Source organism: Eptesicus fuscus, chromosome 24, assembly GCF_027574615.1.
Source record: "Eptesicus fuscus isolate TK198812 chromosome 24, DD_ASM_mEF_20220401, whole genome shotgun sequence".
NCBI classification, from domain to species: Eukaryota; Metazoa; Chordata; class Mammalia; order Chiroptera; family Vespertilionidae; genus Eptesicus; species Eptesicus fuscus.
Window position 1 is genome coordinate 14,562,394 of NC_072496.1, and position 22,576 is coordinate 14,584,969.

At 61.3% G+C, this 22,576-nt stretch overlaps 1 protein-coding gene across 1 annotated transcript in view; it reads left to right on the top strand.

Annotated features, from left to right (window-relative positions):
* KIF26B (kinesin family member 26B) overlaps window positions 1–22,576 on the top strand; it is a 384,278-nt gene that overhangs the window by 356,502 nt on the left and 5,200 nt on the right. The window contains exons 11-12 of the mRNA XM_054713017.1: window positions 16,607–16,769; window positions 17,837–21,197. Of these exons, the coding sequence (XP_054568992.1) occupies window positions 16,607–16,769; window positions 17,837–21,197 (3,524 nt within the window). The remainder of the gene's footprint in view (window positions 1–16,606; window positions 16,770–17,836; window positions 21,198–22,576) is intronic.

The following is a 22,576-nucleotide window of genomic DNA, read 5'->3' on the forward strand; positions in this document are numbered from 1 at the left end:
CGCTAGACTCGCTTCCCGGCGTCCCCGTCCCCACCAGCTGAGTCAGAGTGGCCGTCCGACCTCCTCTCGCTCAGGAACGCCGTGGGGACGACGTGTGTGGCCGCCCCTTAAAGCCACGAGCCTCCGAGGCAGGGATGCTGGGTTTCACGGTTTCGGGACGGTGACCCAGGCTGCCCGCGCGTCCTGTCTATCTGCGCCCGGACCCTCCGAGCGCCGTCTGCTTGGCCACGTGGACGGAGGTCCGTCCTGGAGGTGGAGGGCCAGGCGGTTCTCACCGGGGACTCTGCCTGCTGGGCAGACACCAGGGAACAGGACCCCCCTGAGTTCCGTGTCTGAGCAGAGAAGTCACGGGTTTCCAGGATGTGAGTGGCCCGCCCACAGCCTCCCCCAGCGAGGCCGCCCACGGGGCAGAGTGAGCGATGGGGGCAGACGCTGCTGCACCCCCAGTCGTATCTGCGTACCCCGCAGACTAGCGCTCGATTCAAGTATTCGAAGATACGACTTTTTTCGTGATTTGGCCTTGAAGTGCTAACCAAGCACTCCGGGCTCAGCAGGCAGGCAAGTCCGGCTCTGACGCTCTGGGCCGAGCGGGGCGTGGGAAAGGGCTCTCTTTCCCGCTGATTTTCAAGGCTGACAGCCTTGGGGATACATTTCACCTTGTGCTTCAGCCCCACGTGACACAGGCGTGTGACACAGGCGTCTAACTCCACCATCCGTGGGGCGCGGTGCCGGTCCGATCAGCCAGCGGCCTGGCTGGGGCGTGTGAGCGGCTGGTTGGTTACAAGTGTGGCAGGGGATGGCCAGTGTGTCGGGAACGAATGTGAGAGGCACACAGCGGAAGGCCTGTGCTCTTTACCGATTTGGTCATTCACTCGCTCATTCACTCAAAAACACTGCTCGGTCGCCTGCCGTGTGCTGAAGGCCTGGGGGTGGGACGGAGAGTGACGCAGTCTGTTCCACTCTCGGAGGACTTGCTGTCTCGTGGAGACGCAGCCATGACACTCAAGCCTGGTGACGCCTGGTGACGCCTGCTGACGCCTGGTGACGCCTGGTGACAGGTGCGCACCAGGGCTGCCCACCCCGAGGACAGACGGCCCAGGGAAGGCTGAAGGAGTCAGCGGTGGCAGCCATGGCCGGCTGCACAGAGCTGCTGATTCTGACCCCTCTCTTCCCCTCCGCTCCTGCCCCCTCCTCCCTCCTGCTCCCTCCTCCCTCCTGCTCCCTCCTCCCTCCTGCCCCCTCCTCCCTCCTCCCTCCTCCCTCCTGCTCCCTCCTCCCTCCCGCTCCCTCCCCCCTCCTGCTCCCTCCTCCCTCCTGCTCCCTCCTCCTCCCCCCTCCTGCTCCCTCCTCCCTCCTCCCTCCTCCCTCCTCCTCCCTCCTCCCCCCTACTCCCTCCTCCCTCCTGCTCCCTACTCCCTCCTGCTCCCTCCTCCTCCTCCCTCCTGCCCCCTCCTCCCTCCTGCTCCCTCCTCCCTCCTCCCCCTCCTCCCTCCTCCCTCCTGCCCCCTCCTCCCTCCTCCTCCCTCCTGCCCCCTCCTCCCTCCTCCTCCCTCCTGCCCACTCCTCCCTCCTGCTCCCTCCTCCCTCCTGCTCCCTCCTCCCCCTCCTCCCTCCTCCTCCCTCCTGCCCCCTCCTCCTTCCTCCCTCCTGCCCACTCCTCCCTCCTGCTCCCTCCTCCCCCTCCTCCCTCCTCCCTCCTGCTCCCTCCTCCCCCTCCTCCCTCCTCCTCCCTCCTGCCCCCTCCTCCTTCCTCCCTCCTGCCCACTCCTCCCTCCTGCTCCCTCCTCCCCCTCCTCCCTCCTCCCTCCTGCTCCCTCCTCCCCCTCCTCCCTCCTCCTCCCTCCTGCCCCCTCCTCCTTCCTCCCTCCTGCTCCCTCCTCCCCCTCCTCCCTCCTCCTCCCTCCTGCCCCCTGCCCCCTCCTCCCTCCTGCTCCCTTCTCCCTCCTCGCTCCTGCTCCATCCTCGCTCTTGGTGTTTTCCAAACGCCCACAGTCCATCCTTGAACCACTGAGCCCTTCACAGCTGGTCTGCCATTGGCTAGGATGATGTAGCTACTGGGCCAAGTGCAAGTCCGAGTCCGTGTTATCTTGGACGATAACGAGTCATCGTATCACAAGTCGTGTTGCTACCAGACGAGAACAGCCACGGGGGGCGGGAGGGAGGGCATTGGGGAGGCCGGGGTCCGGGCCCCCGCGGGGCTCCGGGCCGCTCCAGGAGAGCCTGCCAGGCACAGCGATGCCTCCGAGGGGCCGGCACGTACAGATGAGTCGGGGCTTAATTCATTAGAAAACCGCCTGGGACGCTAACAGAGCGTTGGTGGGAGCATCCAGCCGTAAACTCTCACCTGCTCCACCGCTGGGTCGGGCTCAGTTGAGCATTAATAGATTTTGGGGGCCATGCAAATGAGGTGATAACCCATTTCACGTGTCACTGCACAGTTTTCACACGGCCATACTCGGGCCGCAGCCACTGCCTGGCGTGCCTAGTAATCCTCTAACCGAAGCCGAGCCGGGTTTCAGTCTGACTGCGGAGAACTGAAGAAATGGAGACGCTGCTGGGGGTCGGGGTGCCAGTTTGAAGAGCCAGGGGCCGTCAGAGACTTTACGATAGTCGCTCCTTTGGGGCGACTACTCCAACCATCGCTGGTTACTATTGTTTGTCCTCATCCCTCTTCCTCCTCCCTCCTCGCTCCTGCCCCCTCCTCCCTCCTGCTCCCTCCTCCCTCCTGCCCCCTCCTCCCTCCTGCTCCCTCCTCCTCCCTCTTCCCTCCTGCTCCCTCCTTCCTCCTGGGTCGGGCTCAATTGAGCATTAATAGATTTTGGGGGCCATGCAAATGAGGGAGGGAGGAGGGGGCAGGAGCGAGGAGGGACAAATATGCAAATTGACCATACCTCTGACACACCCACAAGCCACGCCCACCATCCTTACCAGTGAGGTCGGTCAGAATTGTCGGGGTTTCCCGGTTGGAGTGAAGGAAGGGGTCGGAGGCCCCGTTACACGCATGTGTCTCCTGGCTGTGCCCTGACATGAGTGTTGCCCTTCCCTTCAGAGCCCTTCCCCGGGGCTCATTTCTCCCAGGAACCCCGCCCTCCCCAGCACGAATCCCCTGGCGAGGACTCACTGCAATTGTCCTGTGTGTTGCAAGCATTTTAAAGCTCGCTGCCTGCTCTCTTCCCTGCGGGAGAGCGGGGGAAGCCCCGTAGCCACGTCTGCTGCTGTTTCTTTGGGGCGAAGCAGAGAATATTGTGGTTTCCCGCCCTCCGCAGGGCCGCCAGGATGCCCTTCTAAAATGCACATCCATGTCCCCCCTCCTAACACCCCGCAGGGGCGTGGTGCTGGTCACAGGACAGGGTTCCACCCCTTCCAGGGCCCGGGAAGCGCTTCAGAATGTAGGCCGCACCCACCGTCGGGCCACAGAGACGGTGCCCAGCCCCCTGCCCCCTCGCCCTCTCACACCCTCGTGCTGGAAGGAGAGGCCACTCACTCTGATCGCCGTGGGCTGCTCATCGTGTCCTGTAGTGCTGGCTGCCAAGAACACGCTCCCCCCGGGCGGTCCTGATCCCCCCGTGAGTGAGCATCCTCCACTCCTCTCACGTGTGTTCGTTGTGAAACGGGTCATAGATACAGACAGGGAAACACCGCCGCTGCCCCGCGCAGAGGTAACCGATGGACTGCCTGCGTGCCCACCCCCAGGTGAGCGCGGGGACACCTCAGAGCCTGTGAGGCCCTGTGGCTCCGCCTTCCCCACGGGCTCCCGCCGATTGTGTGCTTACCGTCCCCGGGCCGGCTTTCCAGTTTTACCCCCTAAACCTGTGCCCCCAAAATACAGTGTTTAGTTTTGTCTGTTTGGGGCCTTTAGGTCAATGGAATCACACTCCCTTCCCCGCCCTCCTGTAACTTACGTTTTAAAACCAGTATTTCATTTCTGACACCCAGTTGGATGTTTATTAATTCTCATTGTAGGAAGATTATCACACGGCACTTGTCCTTCTGCTGACGCATTGCTAAGAGATTTTAAAAAATTGATCGTTGAATTTTCTGGAGCCCGTTTCTGCATCTAATGAGACGGCCACGTGGTTTCGCTCCTTCGGTCCTTCAATGCGGCGGATTGCATTAATCGGTTTTCTAATACTAAAAGCCCTCGCATTCCTCCTGCTTACTAGCATTTTCACGGCTTCTTTCAAACATGGCCTCCTCTTCGAAGCCGTGCCTGGTCTCCTTGCTCCCTGCTGGTTGTCCGCTCCAGGAAAGTCACTTCCGGCTCTCACCCGTGTCGTTCTGTGGGTGTTATTGTTGCCACTGACGTCGTGTTTCATTTATCTGTTCACCCACTTTCTCTCCCGCAATACGGGCTCCTCGGGGTGAGGACAGAGGCGTTTTCCTCCGGTCCCGTGTTACCTGCATGGATTTGACTTGAACCCGCCTGCTCTGACCTCGCCTCCTTAGTAGCAGACGGGAGTCAGACAGCCGCCTTCACCTTCGTGATGGCGGCCTCAGACCCGGAGGCACCATGGGGCCACGAGACCTGCTCTGTGGCTATCAGAACCCCCTCTCCACTGTGACCATCGAATTCTGCAAAAGGAAATCTCCCTGCCTGGCTTCTTGCTGGAATCATGGGAACCATCTGGGCCCCTGCTTGACAATTTCCTTTGGAAAGGGCAAATGGCCACTTTTAAAAATCATACAATCTGACTTCCCCGCACCAAAACTCTTTTCTTCACCAAGGTCACTCATGTGACCTGTAATCCTATCCTATCTAATAATAGACGAATATGCAAATTGACCATACCTCTGACACACCCACAGCCACGCCCACAAGCCACGCCCACCATCCAATCAGAGTGAGTATGCAAATTAACCCAAACCAAGATGGCTGCAGCCACAGAGAGCAAGGTTTCCTAGGTAACAGAGGAAGCCAAGCTTTCCGCCTGCCCTTGCCAAGCCTAAGCCTCCACTCAAGCTACAAAGTTTCAATTATAGAAGGTAAACAAATTCAAACAAATGGCGGCAGAATGGAGCTTGAGAGAGCAGGCCAGGGTTGCCGCCGGCAACAGGGGAAGCAAAGCTTTCCGCACACCCTGGCCGTGCCCACCTGCTTAAGGCAACAAAGTTTCAATTGTAACCCCAACACAAATGGCTGCCGGCCTCGGAGGGAGCCCTAGGCTTGGCTCCACTCCAGGCTACAAAGTTTCAATTGTAGAAGGAAAATAAATCCCAGATACCAGGGCCTCGCTTGGGTTGCCAGGGGGCATGGCCGGCCTGCAAACCACCACAGGCCCCTCGCTCAGGCTGCCCCACGCCCCAAGGGAACCCCCACCTGATCTGGGATGCCCTTCAGGGCAAACCAGCTGGCCCCCACCCCTGTACCAGGCCTCTATCCTATCTAATAAGAGTAATATGCAGATTGATCATCACTGCAACACACAATATAGCTGCCCCCATGTGGTCAAAGATCCTGCCCCCATGTGGACACAAGATGGCCATCACAAGATGGCCAGCAGGAGAGGGCAGTTGGGAGGCACCTGGCCTGCAAGGGAGGGCAGTTGAGAGGGACCAAGCCTGCAAGGGAGGGCAGTTGGAGGTGATCAACCCTGCAGGAGAGGGCAGTTAGGGGTGACCAGGCCGGCAGAGGAGGGAAGTTGGGGGCAAACAGGCTGGCAGCAGAGTGGTTTAGGGGGTGATCAGGCTGGCAGGCAGAAGCGGTTAGGGGCAATCAGGAAGGCAGGCAGGCAAGCAGTTGGGAGCCAGCAGTCCTGGATTGTGAGAGGGATGTCCGACTGCCCGTTTAGGCCCGATCCCTCCAGGATCAGGCCTAAACGGGCAGTCAGACATCCCTCAAGGGGTCCCATATTGGAGAGGGTACATGCTGAGCTGAGGGACAACCCCCCTCCGTGCACAAATTTCGTGCACCGGGCCTCTAGTCCTAATATATAAAAACCCTGGGCCCGTCACATCTGCAACGACTGAAGACTCAACCTCATGCCCAGGCTGCCTGCAGCAGGCGCTGGTGGGTGGGGACTTGTGGCAGCAGAGACGGGGATGGGGGAGGCGGGGCCGGCACTCACACTCTCTCACAACCGCACTCACGCACAGACACACACAGTGCCCACCAGCTCACAGCCTTTTCTCCCTTTCTTTCCCGCCCTCCCAGATCGCTCTGGGATCCTCTCTCAGAATGAGGAAACAAAACAGACTGGGCCTGAAGAGGCCTGGATGGAAGGGAGGGCAGACAGAGGGTGGAGCGGCCCCCCCTGGCCCCACCCCCTCCTCCCAGCCGGGAAAGAGGTAGAGGGACACAGGGAGGCAGGGAGGCCTGGAGGACTGCTGAGAAAAACAAAGACAGAGCCTGGGCGAGATCAGGCCGGCAGGGGAGCACAGTTGGGGGCAACCAACCAGGCCAGCGGGGGAGGGCAGTTGGGGGTGAGATCAGGCTGGCAGGGGAGGGCAGTTAGGGGTGATCAGGCAGGCAGAGGCAGTTGGGGGCGAGATCAGGCCAGCAGGGGAGGGCAGTTGGGGGCGAGATTAGGCCGGCAGGGGAGGGAAATTAGGGGTGATCAGGCAGGCAGGCAGAGGCAGTTAGGGGCTATCAGACAGGCAGGCAGGTGAGTGGTTAGGAGCCAGCGGTCCCAGATTGCAAGAGGGATGTCCGATTGGAGAGGGTGCAGGCTGGGCTGAGGGGAACACCCCCCCACCCCCCACATGAATTTCGTGCACCAGGCCTCTAGTTTGTAAATAAAAATAGCCATGTGATTGTTCCTCTAAAAGCCTTTCCGATGGAGTCGGCATCTCCCTGTGGCATTCAGTCCTCTGCTTAGGGACCCACTTCACAGGTCTTGGGGCCAGTGCAGCGTTCAAACGCAGCCAGTGTGTGAGGCGAGGGCCTTGCTGGGTGTGGCCTCCCTCCTCGGCAGGGCGCGGGCAGGGCCGCTCAGCGAGGCCTGTTCCCTTCTGTCACTGACGGCTTTTCTCTGCTGCGGGTGCCCGGGATCCACACCGGTTCTTCCTCATAGTCTCTCTGGTTTGCTAGTTATTGGGTGTCCCAATTTCTCCTTCAGGGACGTAAGCACAGGTGACCAAGGGTGCCTCAGCCAGTCTCTAAACTGACACGTACGACCCAAGGCACTTACTTAATATTGACCGAGCATAAATTACACAGGAGCAGACATGCAATGCACGAATCACTCACGGTTTATTTACAGAGTCCTGGTGGTTTCCAGACCTCGGCAGGCCACCTGGGGATCCGCGCCGACAGACACACACACTGGACGTTGGACGTTGCAGCTGCGGCTCGGCGTCTTGCTTGAGGCCTCAGTTTCCGGCTCACTGTCTGGACTCACAGTCCACGGCAGAGCTTGGGCAGATTGCAGGAAGGGGGGTGGAGAGTGACTGTCTGTGGAGGAGCAGAGCAGCCTCTCTGATCTTCCTCTGGTGCTTCCTCTTTTTATGTGCCTAGATGGGCGTCTTCAGTGTGTCTTATCAGCGGGTCCCAGGAGCCTTGCATATCTGGTTTTACATATGGGGAACAGATCATTTTATCTATTTTCTACATACAGGCCACTCAGGGGTGTTTAATCAACCTGTTTACATTACATTCAATACTTCTTAACATCATATTTTAATATCACACTGTAATTTCACATTTTGATACTTATTCTATATTATTCTTATCATTATTACTATAACATTGGGTCTGGAAAGCAAATCTAGTTTCTGTGTTTCCAGCCTGGCCAGAAGCAGAAATGGGTCACTCCTGATGGTATTTTTTTTGTTTGTTTAATGTATTTTACATCTTAATTTATTTAACCATGCCCATCAGCTTCCTGCTGTGTACCCGTAACCCATGTAGGACCGTCTTGTGCCGCCCTGTGGCTCGGCTGGGTCTTTGTCCAGGTGCCGGCGTCTCTGTGCGTTTATTTTCCTCGGGGTGTTCGCTCCTCCTCGGGCGTGTACGTGTGTGGGTTCTGAGACCCGGTGAACAGGGTTTATCTTCGTCTTCCCATTTGCTTCTCCCTGCTGCCTGGCATCTCCAGCCGCTGAGGATAATCTGCATTACGGTCTCGGCCTGAAATATTCCGGACCACCCAGACACTGAGAATTAAAGCTACAGACCCGAATTAATCTGGCCTGTGGTTCCTACTCTCGAGATCATTTCTTTCTTTTTTTGCTCAGGGCTGAATTCCCAGACAGTTGTGTCTTGTAGACGGGAGCGTGGGGAGTGGTTGTGGAGGGGAATTTTCTCTTAAAATTCTCACGTTGGGCAGGCTTTGGGCTCTGTCTTCCTGTTTTCCATGCCCTTTAAGGCTCCATGAAATTAAGCCGAATGTTACCTGGGTTGGCAAATGTCTCCAGGGTCAGAGCACGCCTCCCTGCTCTGCTGGCTTCTCTGAGTTGCCAATTCATTTATTTTTTGGCCATGAAAGTCCTTACTCTTTTACAAGCCCAGCAATGCATTTAATAAGATTTGTGAGAAGATTTTACCCGCAATGTTTTTTTTTGTTTGTTTTTAACATATTTCTTTATTGATTTCAGAGAGGAAGGGAGAGGGGTAGAGAGATAGAAACATCAATGATGAGAGAGAATCATCGATCGGCTGCCTCCTGCACGCCCCCTATTGGGGATCGAGCCCACAACCCAGGCATGTGCCCTTGGCCGGAATCAAACCTGGGACCCTTCAGTCCACAGGCCTACGCTCTATCCACTGAGCCAAACCGGCTAGGGCAATTTTACCCACAATGTTTAATTGTACTTGGTGCTTGAAGGACTTGTTAGCTAAGGAGTCTACTGTTTTGCTTTTTGCTACTTTTCTGTACTCATCTCTATTCCAAGTTATAACTAAGAGAACCACGTAATTTACAATCCAAACCTGGACACTTTTGAGAGTGAAAAGTGGTCATCAACATTATTAATTTTCTGACAAACCCATTTATATTAGTAGACTTATAAAATAGTTCTGTTCAAAAATTACCTTCAAAAATAAAATTTCTTTCTTTCTTTTTTTTTTTTTTTGTTAATCCTCACCCGAGGATATTTTTCCATTGACTTTTAGAGAGAGTGGAAGGGAGGGAGGCAGAGAGAGAAACATCGATGTGAGAGAGACACATCATTGGTTGCCTCCTGCATGCACCCTAAACTGTGGCCTGGGACTGAGCCTGCACCCGAGGTACATGCCCTTGGCCAGAATCAAACCGGACGCTTTGGTCCGCGGGCCGACGCTCTATTCACTGAGCAAACTGGCGAGGGCAATAAAATAACTTCTTACAAAAAAATCCATGTGCATCGAAGTAAAACAATTAAAAATTCCTTAGTATTGTTTGTTGGAACATTAAAACAAAATAAGTAGAATAATTTTTTCTTGAGACGCCTTTGTGTGTGTGGTCATTATTTTCACCATACCTGTACCCAGTGCGTGTTAATGATATTTTCCTTAAGAAGAATTCTTTCTAGCATTGTCTTAGAGCCTCCGCATTGTTCTTCTTTGTGTACCTAAGTGCCTACCTGTGTATTTGTGTATATGTATGTGCGGGTGTGTTAGCATATGAAACGATCCACTTCTCCTGGTAGAATTAGCGTAGTCTGGTTGAAAATGATTTAGCATTTATGTGCGCCACAACCAGACGAAGTTCATTTCAGTGGAACACGTTTCTCAGTTCGTGAGACTGTTATGCGTTAAAGTCTCCAAAGACCAGCCCGGCTGGCGTGGCTCAGTGGTTGCGCGTCAACCTATGAACCAGGAGGTCACGGTTCGATTCCCGGTCATGTGCGTGCAGGAGGCAGCTGGTCAATGATTCTCTCTCATCGTTGATGTTTCTCTCTCTCTCTCTCCCTTCCTCTCTGAAATCAATAAAAACATATTTTTAAAAAAGATTCAAAGATCTTCCCCCAAGTCAATGTCAGGAGCACAGTCGTAGAATTTCAAAAGTAACCCTTTTCTCCGCTGGGTTTGTGTCTGGCCCTCGCTCACTGCCTCCCGCCTCTGCAGGGTGCAGGGTAGTTCTCCCTCGCGGCAGTTCTGTTCTATTTAATCACTGCGGCTCGGCTCAGTACTGGCATCGGAGGCGGACGTGTTTGTGTTTGACTTCATTACGGGTTTGCAACTTCTTTGGAACGAAATGGAATCAAAATTTAGCTGGTTTCCGACACTCCGGTACTTTTCTGTAGGACGCTCAGGCAGAAATATGTCCTAAAGTGAAAGCTGTCTGGCTTGGTTGACGGCTTCCTTCTCTGTGAAAAAAAGCTAAAAAAAAAAAAGTTAACTGTCATCTGTCGGGTTTTAATTTTGTATCATTTAAACTGGTTTGAAAGCCTCAAATATTTCTCATACCCAACTGGTGACAGACAGCGAGAGACCTGCTCTCCCCCCGAGTGGCGTGGTTTCTGTGCCACATAAGCTTCGCCACGGAACTTCTGTAGCTCAGTTGCTCTAACTCCGTGTAAAGGGTGCGGGTTTGGACGACAGCTTGTATTTCTCGGGGCAGAAATAGAGCTGCGTTTCAGCAGTTACACGGATCGCGTGTGCGGTAACCAACTCCAAGTGCGTTCAGCACAAGTTCCTTCATTTGGTGGGAATGCTGTGTCCTAAAGTGTGAATGTGTCCACTGCTCATCTGCACGTGCTGCTAAATGAGACCGTGAGAGAGACAGTGAGGGTCTGCTTACGTCTCCCATCTTATTTGTTTAAGTCAGCAGAATAACACATTATTTTTAAAAATGGAAGAGTCAGGACGAAAGACATCGGACAGGATGCAGTATAACAGGCATACACTCAGCCTTTTCGGGGCAAACAGGACCTATGCCTAGACCCGTGGTCGGCAAACTGCGGCTCGCGAGCCACATGCGGCTCTTTGGCCCCTGGAGTGTGGCTCTTCCACAAAATACCACGGCCTGGGCAAGTCTATGTTGAAGAAGTGGCGTTAGAAGAAGTTTAAGTTTAAAAAATTGGGCTCTCCAAAGAAATTTCAGTCGTTGTGCTGTTGATGTTTGGCTCTGTTGACGAATGAGTTTGCCGACCACTGGCCTAGACTGACTGCAAGCCCTCTGCAGCCTGGCCAGCGCTCCTTTGTGCTTGTGACCCCGGGGCTCGCGGGGCAGCGGGCCCGCCTGTCGCCGAGGTCCCTCACCGCCTGTTGGGTGGCCACCCGCGTGGCATGCGTGCTAAGGCGAAGGCCAGGATGGGCGCCTCTGGTTTTGTCATGAGACCCTCCCAGGCCCCACCTCGCGGGGCGCGGCTTCCTCTGCTTGGACCTGTTGCCTTTCGGACCATCTTTTCTTCACGCCAAGGGACTGAGCGGGACCCCACAAACTGGCCGACAGCCCGCGGGACCCACACACCCCGCGGAAACCCAGCGGTTTGCACTGAAGACCCCCGGACCCACGTGGTCTCAGGGCGAGGACCGCCGGTCATCGCAGATGGCCCTGACTGACGGCCAGCACTGACACACATGTTGCCGGTTCTGCCTCCTCCTCTTGGGGGACCGTGGTGGCACATGTGCCTGATGGGGCCTGGAGGGACCCTCGGAGTGAGTGTCCCCTGTGACCTGTCCTTGAAGACTGTGGGCTGTGCACCAGGTGGCTGTGCGTGTCCTCTGGACACTCAGGGAGGCCGAAGGGGTGCCCGTATGTAGGGGAGACCGAGCAGGCTCAAGACTCGTCCTCGTCCAGTGGACGGACGGTGACGCCACGTGTGCTCGGCTCAGCCCTCTCTAGTGGGTAAAGAACCAGTAGCTGGTGCCCACCGTGGCCAGAGCGCTGGGCCCCGCGTGCCGGTGTCTCAGCAGGCTGGCCGCAGGTGTCCTGGGCCTCAGGAGGCCACTGGTGGTCCTTCAGGTGAACAACAGGAAGTGAACGGGAAGGAGGTAGGAGGGAGGGTGCCGAGTGCCACTCAGGAGCCAGAGACGATGTCAAGTTCGTGACTTCATCCCACCTCCCGTCTGTCTGCGTTTCCTTTCCATTCTTTCTCCCTCCCCCTCTCCTGTCCCTCCTGATGGCCAGCGGGAGGGGGCAGGGGCCTGGGGCTGGGGCTCAGGGCTGGGAACTCCTGCCCGGCATCTCGTCTCGGAGAGGCTCCAAGACACGCCCTGGCAGTTGACAGGTAGAGTGGCTGGAAACTGGGGCGGTTCCTTCGTTGTGACCTTGGCGACCTCCACAGAGGCCTCTCCTCCAGGGAGAAGCAGGACCCGGCGGAGGGGCTGTCCGTGGTGCTGAAGCAGGGGCCGCCCTGGTGGCTCGGGGCCCAGCGCTGGTTCCTTCTGCAGGAGGCCCCACCTTCTCCCTCCAAGCCCTTCACCTCCTTCCTGGAGGAGTGGACTCAGCCCTGTCAGGAAGGGAGTAGCCTTTTTCTTGTGAGATCACCTGGCCCCACGGCAGCCTGACCTCTTACATCAGTCACGGCAGCCTGACCTCTTACATCAGTCACGGCAGCCTGCACAGCTCAGCGACTGCCCCTTGGGAAGGAGGCGAGTTCTGTTGGGTGTTGTGGGGAGCTCAAGCAGATAAAGGGTCTCCCTCCAGCCTTGGGTCCCGCGTGTGGGAGACCCCCCCCCCCGGGGGGCAGAAGACAGGACTTCCCGGTAACGTAGTCTCGAGGCCTGGGTGTTCTCCAACAGGGAGGGACAGTGACCGTGGGGCACCTCCAGCCTCAAGGCGTCTTTCCTTAGCGTGGGCTGCGGTTTGAGCCCTGGCTGGTTTGCTCAGTGGTTAGCGCGCCGGCCCTCGGACTGAAGGGTCGCAGGCTCCATTCCGGTCAAGGGCACATACCTTAGATGCAGGCTTGATCCCCAGCCCCAGTTGGGGTGTGTGCAGGAGGCAACCAATCGATGTGTCTCTCACATCGATGTTTCTCTCTTTCTGTCTCTCCCCCTCTCTCTAAAAATCAATGGGAAGATAGATCCTCGGGTGAGGATTAACCAGCACAACAAAAAGTCATTCTGAAAACTGTGCGCGCTTAGGGTGGGAGGGAGGAGGAATGTGTGCGGATAAAGCGTGGCTGTTTGAAAGAGCGGCACCTCCTCCTGCCCCCAGTGTCCCTGCTCGGGGCCCCTCCCGCCCTGCCCAGCCAGGACGCTCCCCAGCCCCCGAGTCTCCCAGTCCCTCCCCCGCCCGGCCCTGCGCCCGGGTTCCCCTCCTCTGGCCTCGCTCTTGGTGCAAAGGTGCCGACCGAGTTTGTGCGGATTGTTGACCTGGAAGCTCTTTGAACCGTTTTATTTTCCCACAAAGACGCCGAGTTAAACCTGCCGTTTGCGCCTTCCATCCCCTGCCCCGTCCCACACCCTCGTCCCCCACGTCGTCGTCCGAGTTAAAGGGTCGGTGTGATGAGGGGGGAACCGCAGCCTTATTGCCACCATTTTTCACTCCCGGGAAGATGCGTCTGGAGTCCGAGGCCCAGGTGCACGCCTCTGCCGGCGGCTTCTCGGCTTCCCGGAAGGGGAGCTGAGCTGCTGGTTGCCAAGCAACGCACGTCCCTGGCTTCTTCCCACAACGTGGACTTAAAAACCGTCCTGATGGCTCATGAGTGGGGATCACGTGGGAGACACAGGGCAAACGGTGTGCTCGGACGACATCACTCCGTTCTTTCCTGTCCTCGGTGTCTCTTCCTGAGCACGTACGGGGTCCCGTGGGCAAAGCGCACCACTTACGGGCTCGTCACGAGAAGCTCCATAGGACGGCCGCGCCTTGTCACCTGCAGAGCTCGTGTGGCAAACCTGCCGACTCGCGAAGACGCATGTGTAACCCTGAATCGCGACGCGTGTCACTGAGGCTGAGCTGCCGATGGGCATGGTCCCGGCCGGGCTGCAGGGGGCCTCGCTCTGCCCTCGCACCCCCTTCGGCCTGGGACAAGCGTCCTCTCACGGTCTGTGCAGTGGGGCCCGCGTTCTGCATTTGTGAGCTTTCCGTTGGCTATTTCACTGTTTAAACTGCCCCCCCCCCTGCCCCAGGAGGCCTGCGGTGCCATCCAGAGTTCCCTCGTGCAAGAAGGCTGGGCGTGCCCTCCGGAGGAAGTCCATGGTGACTCGGGCTCCTCCGTTCGCCGTTGGTATGAATTTAATGTTCACGAACCAGCAATGTGGTGCCTCCGGGAAGAGGAAGAGGGTTCATGGGTCTGGGGTCAGGCTGGTCGGGAAAGCCTGACGTTACATCTAAAGTGCATGATGGTCCCGGCCGGGTGGCTCAGATGGTTGGAGCGTCGTCCTGTACACCAAAAGGTGGTGGGTTCGATCCCCGGTCCGGATACGTGGGGGAGGCAATCGACCGATGTTTCTTTCTCACGTCAATAAAAACATAATCCTCAGGTGAGGGTTAAAAAGTAGTAATACATTTAAAGGTAAAGTGCATGATGAAGCTATGGGAAAGTGGCTGGCGGCATTTGTCGGCTCCCAAGACGAGGACTGGTTAAGTGCAGTGGGCAGGGTCGCTGGGAGCTGAAGGCCACAGGAATGTCCGGTCCTGTTGCCCAGGGTCAGGAGGGTTACGCCCTCCTCAGCCAGTGTTTCATTATAAGGAAATGAGTGCTTATAATTCATTCTTTGTAAGAAATACCCATTCAATACGGTGTCTTGAAACAGAAACACATATGCAACCAGGTTACGTATTGACCTCCTGACCCCCTGTGACCCAGGCCTCCGGGACCCCACCCGTGTGTTTCCCGGGAGCAGCCGTGCCGTGTGCACTGATTCAGTGCTAACAGAACTGCTGTCATGAGAACTAAGAACTGGCTGTATGTGCGCACAGCTGAACCCCATGGGCGCCGTCTCCACCCCCCCCCCGCCCCCCGCCCCGGAGGACCCGCCACGGCTTGGCCATGTGTGCGGAGCCTGTCTGCCCGGTGTTTGCAGGCAGGCCTGCTCCTCCTCCACACGCCGTACGTTCGCTGAGTCTGGGCTGCTGTGACAACTACCACAGACGGGGTGGCTTCAACCACAGGAGTTTATTTCGCAGTCGGGGGTTTGGGTCCTAGACCAAGGCACCGCAGATTCGGGGTCTGGAGAGCCCCCACCTCGTGGTTCCTGGACGGCGTCTTGTTGCCATAACCTCACGTGGTGGGAGGGGTGAGGGGGCTTCTGGGGCCTCGTTTGCAAGGGCACTAACCAGTTCATGGGGGCCCCACCCTCCTGACCTAATCACCTCCCAAAGGCCCGCCTCCTAACACCATCACGTGAATTTGGGGAGGACACGCATTCAGCCCCTCTCCTTCCCCACTCTGTCACTGGTTGTTTTGCTTGAAAGGAAACCCTGGTATATTTTTTAAATTGCCCTGGAACTGAGCCCGAGTGAGCCCAGCAGCCCCAAACTGGCACCTGAATTGGTCCCAGATGGAAAGGAAAAACGACTGTCCTCACACCCGTCTCTCCTCCCCGAAGGCCGATGCAGGTCACGTGAGACATGTCTTCCCATCTCCCAGGTCTGATCTCTGAGAACAGTGGCCTGCGTGTCACACTGAGTCAGCCTAGCGGGCCCGTCCCCCTCAGGGAGCTGTGCAGGGGGCTGACAGGGCACAGCGGGGAGGACAAACCCCTCACCTGACGGTGTGAACACACACAGGGGTGTGAGCATACACGGGTATGAGCTGAGCGTGCACGGGTGTGAGCACACACGGGTGTGAGCTGAGCGTGCACAGGGTGTGAGATGAGCGTGCACGGGTGTGAGCACACACGGGTGTGAGCTGAGCGCGCACAGGGCGCCTGGGAAGTGGGCTGCCTCCCGAGGTGAGATGAGGTGGCGGCAGCTGAGCAGACATGTGGCTGGAGGTGTGAGCCGCCCTCTAGAAGCCGGGCAGGGAGGAGCTGGGACAAGAACAGGGATGGAACCCGGAGCCTCCTCCAGGTCCATGTTTAAAGATCCTGGAAACGTGTACACGCCTGGGCCTCCTCCTCACGGCTCAGGGCCTGGCCCCCTCAGCCCCGCAGAGTCCACAGAGGAGGTTTTTCCAGGAAGTTCTGTGTTCCGTTGCTGACTGGGTGATCGGGCTGTGTCTGTGTGCCGCCACTTTTAGGAACAGGAATTCCTTTATCACACTCTGTGCAAATATGAGTTACGCGACAATAGCCAGAAGCTGGGTGCGGATCCTTGGCAAAGGGGCCTTTGCGTGTTTTATAAACACCCGGATCTTCAATGCAAGTTCCCAGCTGGGGGGCTGCCTTTGTGGCAGGGGTGTTCCATGTGCAGGGGTGTCCTATGTGCAGGGAGGGGTGTTCCGTGTGCAGGGGTGTCCTGTGTGCAGGAAGGGGTGTCCCATGGGCAGGGGTGTCCTGTGTGCAGGGAAGGGTGGCCTGTGAGCAGGGAGGGTGGCCCGTGAGCAGAAACGCGCGGAAAGGGCCATGTGTGCAGCCAGCGGTGGCATCACGGGTCGCAGCCGTCCTCCCTCTGTCCCCAGGCCTCTGTGCAGTGCCATCTGGGCACAGACAGGGTGCCATGTCGGCCAGACGCCGGGGCCAGGGTAGGCGCTTGCATGAGCTCTGTCTGTCCTGGGGGTGAGGATCTCGCTCGGCTGCCAAGTGCGAGGAGCCGCGTGCTAGAGTGAGCCGATGGGTCCGCCGTGAAAACCCACTGCCCACGGCCGTGGCCTGCAGAGGCCGAGCCCGGGCGGCGCCCGCTCACGCCCCCCGTGCCCGCAGGGACAGCAAGCTCACCATGCTGCTGCGCGAGTCCCTGGGGAACGTCAACTGCCGCACCACCATGATCGCGCACATCTCGGCCGCCGCCGGCAGCTACGCCGAGACCCTGTCCACCATCCAGATCGCCTCCCGGGTCCTGAGGATGAAGAAGAAGAAAACGAAGGTAGGGAGCTCGCGGGGTGGGGTGCGGGGTGTGGGAGCCGCTGAGAAAAAGCCAGCTCAGCGGTCTCCCCATCCCCGAGGTTCAGGGGTGGGGGGCGGGGAGGTGGGGGCTGGCTCATCCTCCACCTGGGGCAGGAGCCTCCACCTGGGGCAGGAGCGTCCACCGGGGGCAGGAGCGTCCACCCGGGGCAGGTGCCTCCACCTGGGGCAGGAGCGTCCACCGGGGGCAGGAGCGTCCACCTGGGGCAGGAGCGTCCATCACTTCCGGGCCCCACAGCTGGTGCCTTTTGGGGTCATCCAGCCTGGACCCCTGACCGGAGTGCTGTCCCCTTTGCACGTCCACGTGGGAGGGACGGAAGGATTCACGCACAGTGGCTCCCACCGGCCTTGGTCCCACGTAGACCAAGACCGTGCCCCGTGTCCCTCAGTGGCTGGCCCCGAGGACTGCTCACCCCTCGCTCGGGCGGCCCTCCCGCTGCCTGTCCCGGGGGCCTTTCCAGGCTGCTGGGCCCTGCCCCGTGCGGTCGGGGTGGCTGGTTGGTGCTCAGAGTCCGCTACACACCACTGGGCTCACCTGGCGAGCAGAGGCCACGCCAGGCCAGCGGGGGCGCGAGACGACCGTGTGGGGAAGTAGCCGATGGCGGTCGCTCGGATCCAGGGCCGGCTGGTGACTGGGCTTTCCCGTCCTTTCTGTAGCTTTTCATAAATAACAGAAAGCACGTCCTTCCAACCCGCGTTTCGTGGGACAAGGGGCCACAGAGACCTGGGGGCCAAGTCAGTGACCCCTCCGCCCCGAGGAGCTCAGCCCGGCCCGGCTGGTCACCCCTCAGGAGCGGACTCTGTCCCGTGGGCCACGCAGGGGCTGCCCTGGCACATGAGGTGCACTGGCCTGGCACAGCCAACAACTGCCCACATGCAGGGCAGCAGGGGTCACTGAGCAGCTTCCTGAGGGTCCCTGGGGGTCCCCCTGGGTGGCTTCCCGGGGGCTCCTGGGTAGGTCCCGGGGCCTCCTGGGTAGGTCCCTGGGGGTCCCTGGGGCAGCCCCGCTGACTGTCCTCTCGCCCACAGTACACGTCAAGCTCGTCGGGGGGAGAGAGCTCCTGTGAGGAAGGCAGGATGCGCAGGCCCACACAGCTGCGGCCCTTCCAGGCCAGGGCCGCCGTGGACCCCGACTTCCCCGTCCCGCAGCTGTCCAGCGACCCCGACTACTCCTCCAGCAGCGAGCAGTCCTGCGACACGGTCATCTACATCGGGCCCAGCGGCACGGCGCTCTCCGACAAGGAGCTCACGGACAACGAGGGCCCCCCCGACTTCGTGCCCATCGTGCCGGCCCTGCAGAAGCCCAGGGGTGACAGCCGGCCCCCCGAGGCCGGGGCGGCCGCGGCCCGCAAGCCCGAGAGGGACTGCCTCAAGTGCAACACGTTCGCGGAGCTGCAGGAGCGGCTGGACTGCATCGACGGCCGCGAGGAGCCCGGCGCCTTCCCGTTCCAGGAGCTGCCTGCCCAGGGCGGGGCGGAGCAGGCGGGCAAGGGCCCCCCGCCGGGCCCCGCGGCCGGGGCCGGCCTCTGTGAGTCCGACAAGGAAGACGCGGGGTCGGAGGGCCAGCTGGCCGACAGGGGAGGCGCCGACGCCCCGGCCTCCGGGATGCCCAGGGGTCACTCGCCTGTCCCGGCCGCCGCCCCCGCCTCGCCCCGGAGCATCCCCGGTGGCGGCGGCCAGCAGGGCGCCTCCCAGCTCGTGCGCAGCCCCAGCCTGCAGAGCAGCCGAGAAAGCCTGGCCTCCTGCGTGTTCGTGGAGGGCAAGCCCCGGCCCCTGGGCTCCCCGCGGCTGGGCGTCGCCAGCCTGTCCAAGACGGCCGAGTACCGGCCCGCCGGCTCGCCCTCGCAGCGGTGCAAAGTCCACACCCAGAAGGGCGTCCTGCCGGGCCCCGCGCCCCCGCCCGCCCTGAGCACGGACTCGGGCGTGGTGTCCGGCGAGGCCCCGCCGCCCGAGGTGCGCACCCCCCCGGTGGGCATGAGCCCCCGGGTCCTGAAGAAGTCGCTGTCTGCCGGGAGCCAGGGCCGCCCCCGCAGCCCCTCCGATGACACGCGCCAGGCGGCGGCCTCCCCGGGCTCCAAGGGGGTCGTGAGCACCACCACGGTGACGGTGCAGCAGCCGCTGGAGCTGAACGGCGAGGACGAGCTGGTGTTCACGCTGGTGGAGGAGCTGACCCTCAGCGGGGCCCTGGGCGGCCGCCCCGCCAGCATCATCAGCTTCAACAGCGACTGCTCGGTGCAGGCTCTGGCCTCGGGCTCGCGGCCCGTCAGCATCATCGGCAGCGTCAGCGAGGACCTGGAGCGCTGCCCGGGCGCGGCCCCCGCCTCCGAGGTCAGCGTCACGCAGTTCCTGCCCCTCCCGACGCTGGGCCTGGAGGAGAAGGGCCGGGAGGCGGGCAGCCGACGGTCCTCCATCAGCTCCTGGCTGAGCGAGACCAGTGCGGGCAGCGACGGCGAGCAGTCCTGCCACAGCTTCGTCGCGCAGACCTGCTTCGGGCACGGGGAGGCGCTGGCGGACCCTCCGGCCTCGGAGCTCGTGGGCAGCGTCCAGAATGCCGCCGTGTGCCGCCGAGAGAAGCCCAGGGCGGGCCCCGAGGGCGTGCTCATCCTGCCGGAGCTGGGGGAGGACTGTCTCCCCAAAGCCGCCGCCCCCCACGGCTGCAAGGTCTCCGCCCTGGGCAAGGCCATGGTCACCATCTCCAACACGGCACACCTGGGCGGCGGCGGCGGGGGGTGCGTCCCCATGAAGACCAACATCACGGTCTACCCCTGCATCGCCCTGAGCCCCCGGCGCGGCCCGGAGCCCGAGGCGGCCGGCGCCTCCGTCCCCAAAGCAGCCCCGGCCCAGGAGAGCAAGGAGGCCGGCGCGAAGAAGGAGATGACGTTCGAGGACCCGTGGCTGCGACGCGAGGAGGAGGCCCAGAAAGAGACGGCGCGTCCCAGGGAGGACGGAGCGCGGTCCGAGGCGGCCACCGGCCCCGCACAGCCCGAGGCGGGAGCCGAGCGGGACCAGCCCAGGCAGACGAGCCCCCGCCGCAGGCTGAGCGGCGAGGTGGCCGCCTCCCCCGGGACCGACAGCGTCAGGAGGGTCGTGGACGGCTGTGAGACGGCCCAGCCCAGCGGGGCCGCCCAGAGCCCCGTGCACCCCAGCAGGAGCCTCAAGTCCAGCAGCCTGCCCCGGGCGTTCCAGAGAGGCAGCCGGCAGGAGCTCGACGGCCTCTGCTACCGCTGCGCCCCCGAGACCAACGGCGTCGCTCTGGGCGGCCCGGCCTCCCGGGCGGCCCTGGAGAGGAAGGCGGCGTCGCCCAAGCACAGCGTCCTGGCTCGGCCCAAGGGCACCCCGCCGCTGCCCCCCGTCCGCAAGTCCAGCTTGGACCAGAAGAACCGGGCCAGCCCCCAGCACAGCGCCTGCAGCAGCGGCACCAGCAGCCCCTCGAGCGCGCCCACGCCCTTCCCGGCCGGCTTCCCCGACGAGCCGGGCGGCGGCAGGCTGAGCGCCAGCAGCAGCAGCAAGCTCTTCAGCGCCAAGCTCGAGCAGCTGGCCAGCAGGACCAACTCCCTGGGCCGGGCCACCGCCGGCCACTACGAGTGCCTCTCGCTGGAGCGGGCCGAGAGCCTGGCCTCCGTGAGCGCGCGGCTGCAGGCGGGCAAGGACGGCACCGTGCCCCGCGCCGGCCGGAGCCTGGGCCGCGGCGCCGCCGGGGCCTCGCCCGCCAACCCCGGCCCCCCGCCCTCGGCCGGGGCCTCGCCCAAGGCCGGCCAGTCCAAGATCTCGGCCGTGGGCAAGCTGCTGCTGGCCAGCCCCAAAGCGCGCAGCCTGTCCACGCCGCCCACCAAGACGCTCAGCTTCTCCACCAAGTCCCTGCCGCAGTCCGTGGGCCAGAGCTGCGCCCCGGCCGCGGGCGGGAGGCACATGTCCTGGTCCACGCAGTCGCTGAGCCGCAGCCGGGGCGCGGGGCTGGCCGCCAAGCTGCCGCTGCGGGCGGTGAACGGGCGCATCTCGGAGCTGCTCCAGGGCGGCGCGGGGCCCAGGGCCGTGCCGTCGCGGGCCGGGCCCGAGGAGGAGCGCGCCGGGGTCCCCGAGGACAAGCTGGCGGCCGGGCCCCTGCTGCCCTCGCCCTACAGCAAGGTCACGCCGCCCCGGAAGCCGCACCGCTGCAGCAGCGGCCACGGCAGCGACAACAGCAGCGTGCTGAGCGGGGAGCTGCCGCCCGCCATGGGCAAGACGGCGCTCTTCTACCACAGCGGGGGCAGCAGCGGCTACGAGAGCATGATGCGCGACAGCGAGGCCACGGGCAGCGCGTCCTCCGCCCAGGACTCCATGAGCGAGAACAGCAGCTCCGTGGGCGGGAGGTGCCGGAGCCTCAAGACCCCAAAGAAACGCTCCAATTCAGGTAGGCACCGGGCCCCAGTGCTCAGGGGACCAGGGGGTGAGGGTGCCCAGGCCGGTGGCACTGACACCCAGTCTCTCCGTCCCTAAGCCTGTCCCCTGCCGGCCGCACCCGGGACAGCATGGGGGGCTCACTGTGAATCAGACCTACTGCTGGGGCGTGAGGCGGCCTCCAGGCTGTGCCTGCCCTTGGTCAGCAGCCTGGTGCAAGGCGGGACCTGGGGCACCCAGCGGTGCCCCCACACTCACCCCTGTGGGCACAGGCTGCCTGTCCCTCCTCGGCTCCCCCACCCAGCGCCCAGGCCCAGGAATGGGGCTGCTGGAGCCCCCAGGGGCAGTCGGAGCAGCTGCCCTCTGACCTGGTGGCTGCGGAAGCCGATGTGGGGCCGGTGGCCCCGAGGCTCTGGGCCTGGGGTGAAGCACCGTGTCATTGCGAGTGCAGCCCCAGTGGTCAGATCACTGCGTGGCGTCGGCCACGTGGCCGTGGGCCCTGAGCGTGGTGGAGTGCTCTGTAGGCCTAATGTAGGAGCTTGAATCCGCCGATGCATTGCGTTCTTTCAACACCTTTTACTTGTTTTCGAGACTGCATTGGGGGTTTGGGTTGTGGGGAGCCAGGAAAGCTGTGCGGTGACGGCTCTGCGGCGGCCTGCTCGGACGCTGTCCTCGGAGGGTCTGGTGAGGTTGGGCCGTGAAGGAAACTGAGAAATAAACCGCCAGCGAGGCACCCGGGCCCCGGAGGCGGGGCAGCTGCCGCAGGTCCCCCTCAGACGGGTGTGGCCGCGGCGAGGCCTCCCTCGGCTGAGGTGGCCTCGTCTCGCTTAGTCGTCATCATTATTCAGAGAAATGCCAGCGTCGGACACCAGGAATGGGGCTGCTGGAGCCCCCAGGGAGCAGTTGGAGCAGCTAACCTGGTGGCTGCGGAAGCCGATGTGGGGCCGGTGGAATCCAAAGCAGCTTCCTTAAGAGAAGCCATGACCCTCCTTGAAGGCGGTGCCTGGCCAGCCGGCAGGGTGTTCCAGTCCGAGGTGTGGGGCCGCGAGGAGCCGGCTCGGGGTCTGGAGAATGTTCGTGCTCTGGCGACCGAGGGAAGGGAGCTAGAACGGGGTCGCCAGCCGGTGGTCCGCGGTCCGCTGTGGTCCGTGAGGTCCGAAAGGCTGGCGACAGGAAGGTGAGCTGGAAGGCCGCGCTGGGCAGAGCTGAGCTCCGAGCTGTGCACGCGGAGGAGGAGGCCAGTGCGCCCCTCGCGGCTCAGCGTCCTGCAGACGCTGGGGGGGGGGGGGGGGGAGTGCGGCGGGGCTGGTGCTGCTGGCCGCGGGCGGGGCCGCGTGGACACGGAGCCCACAGCAGGAGGCTTGGGTATTGCGGGGTGACCTCAGGGCGTAG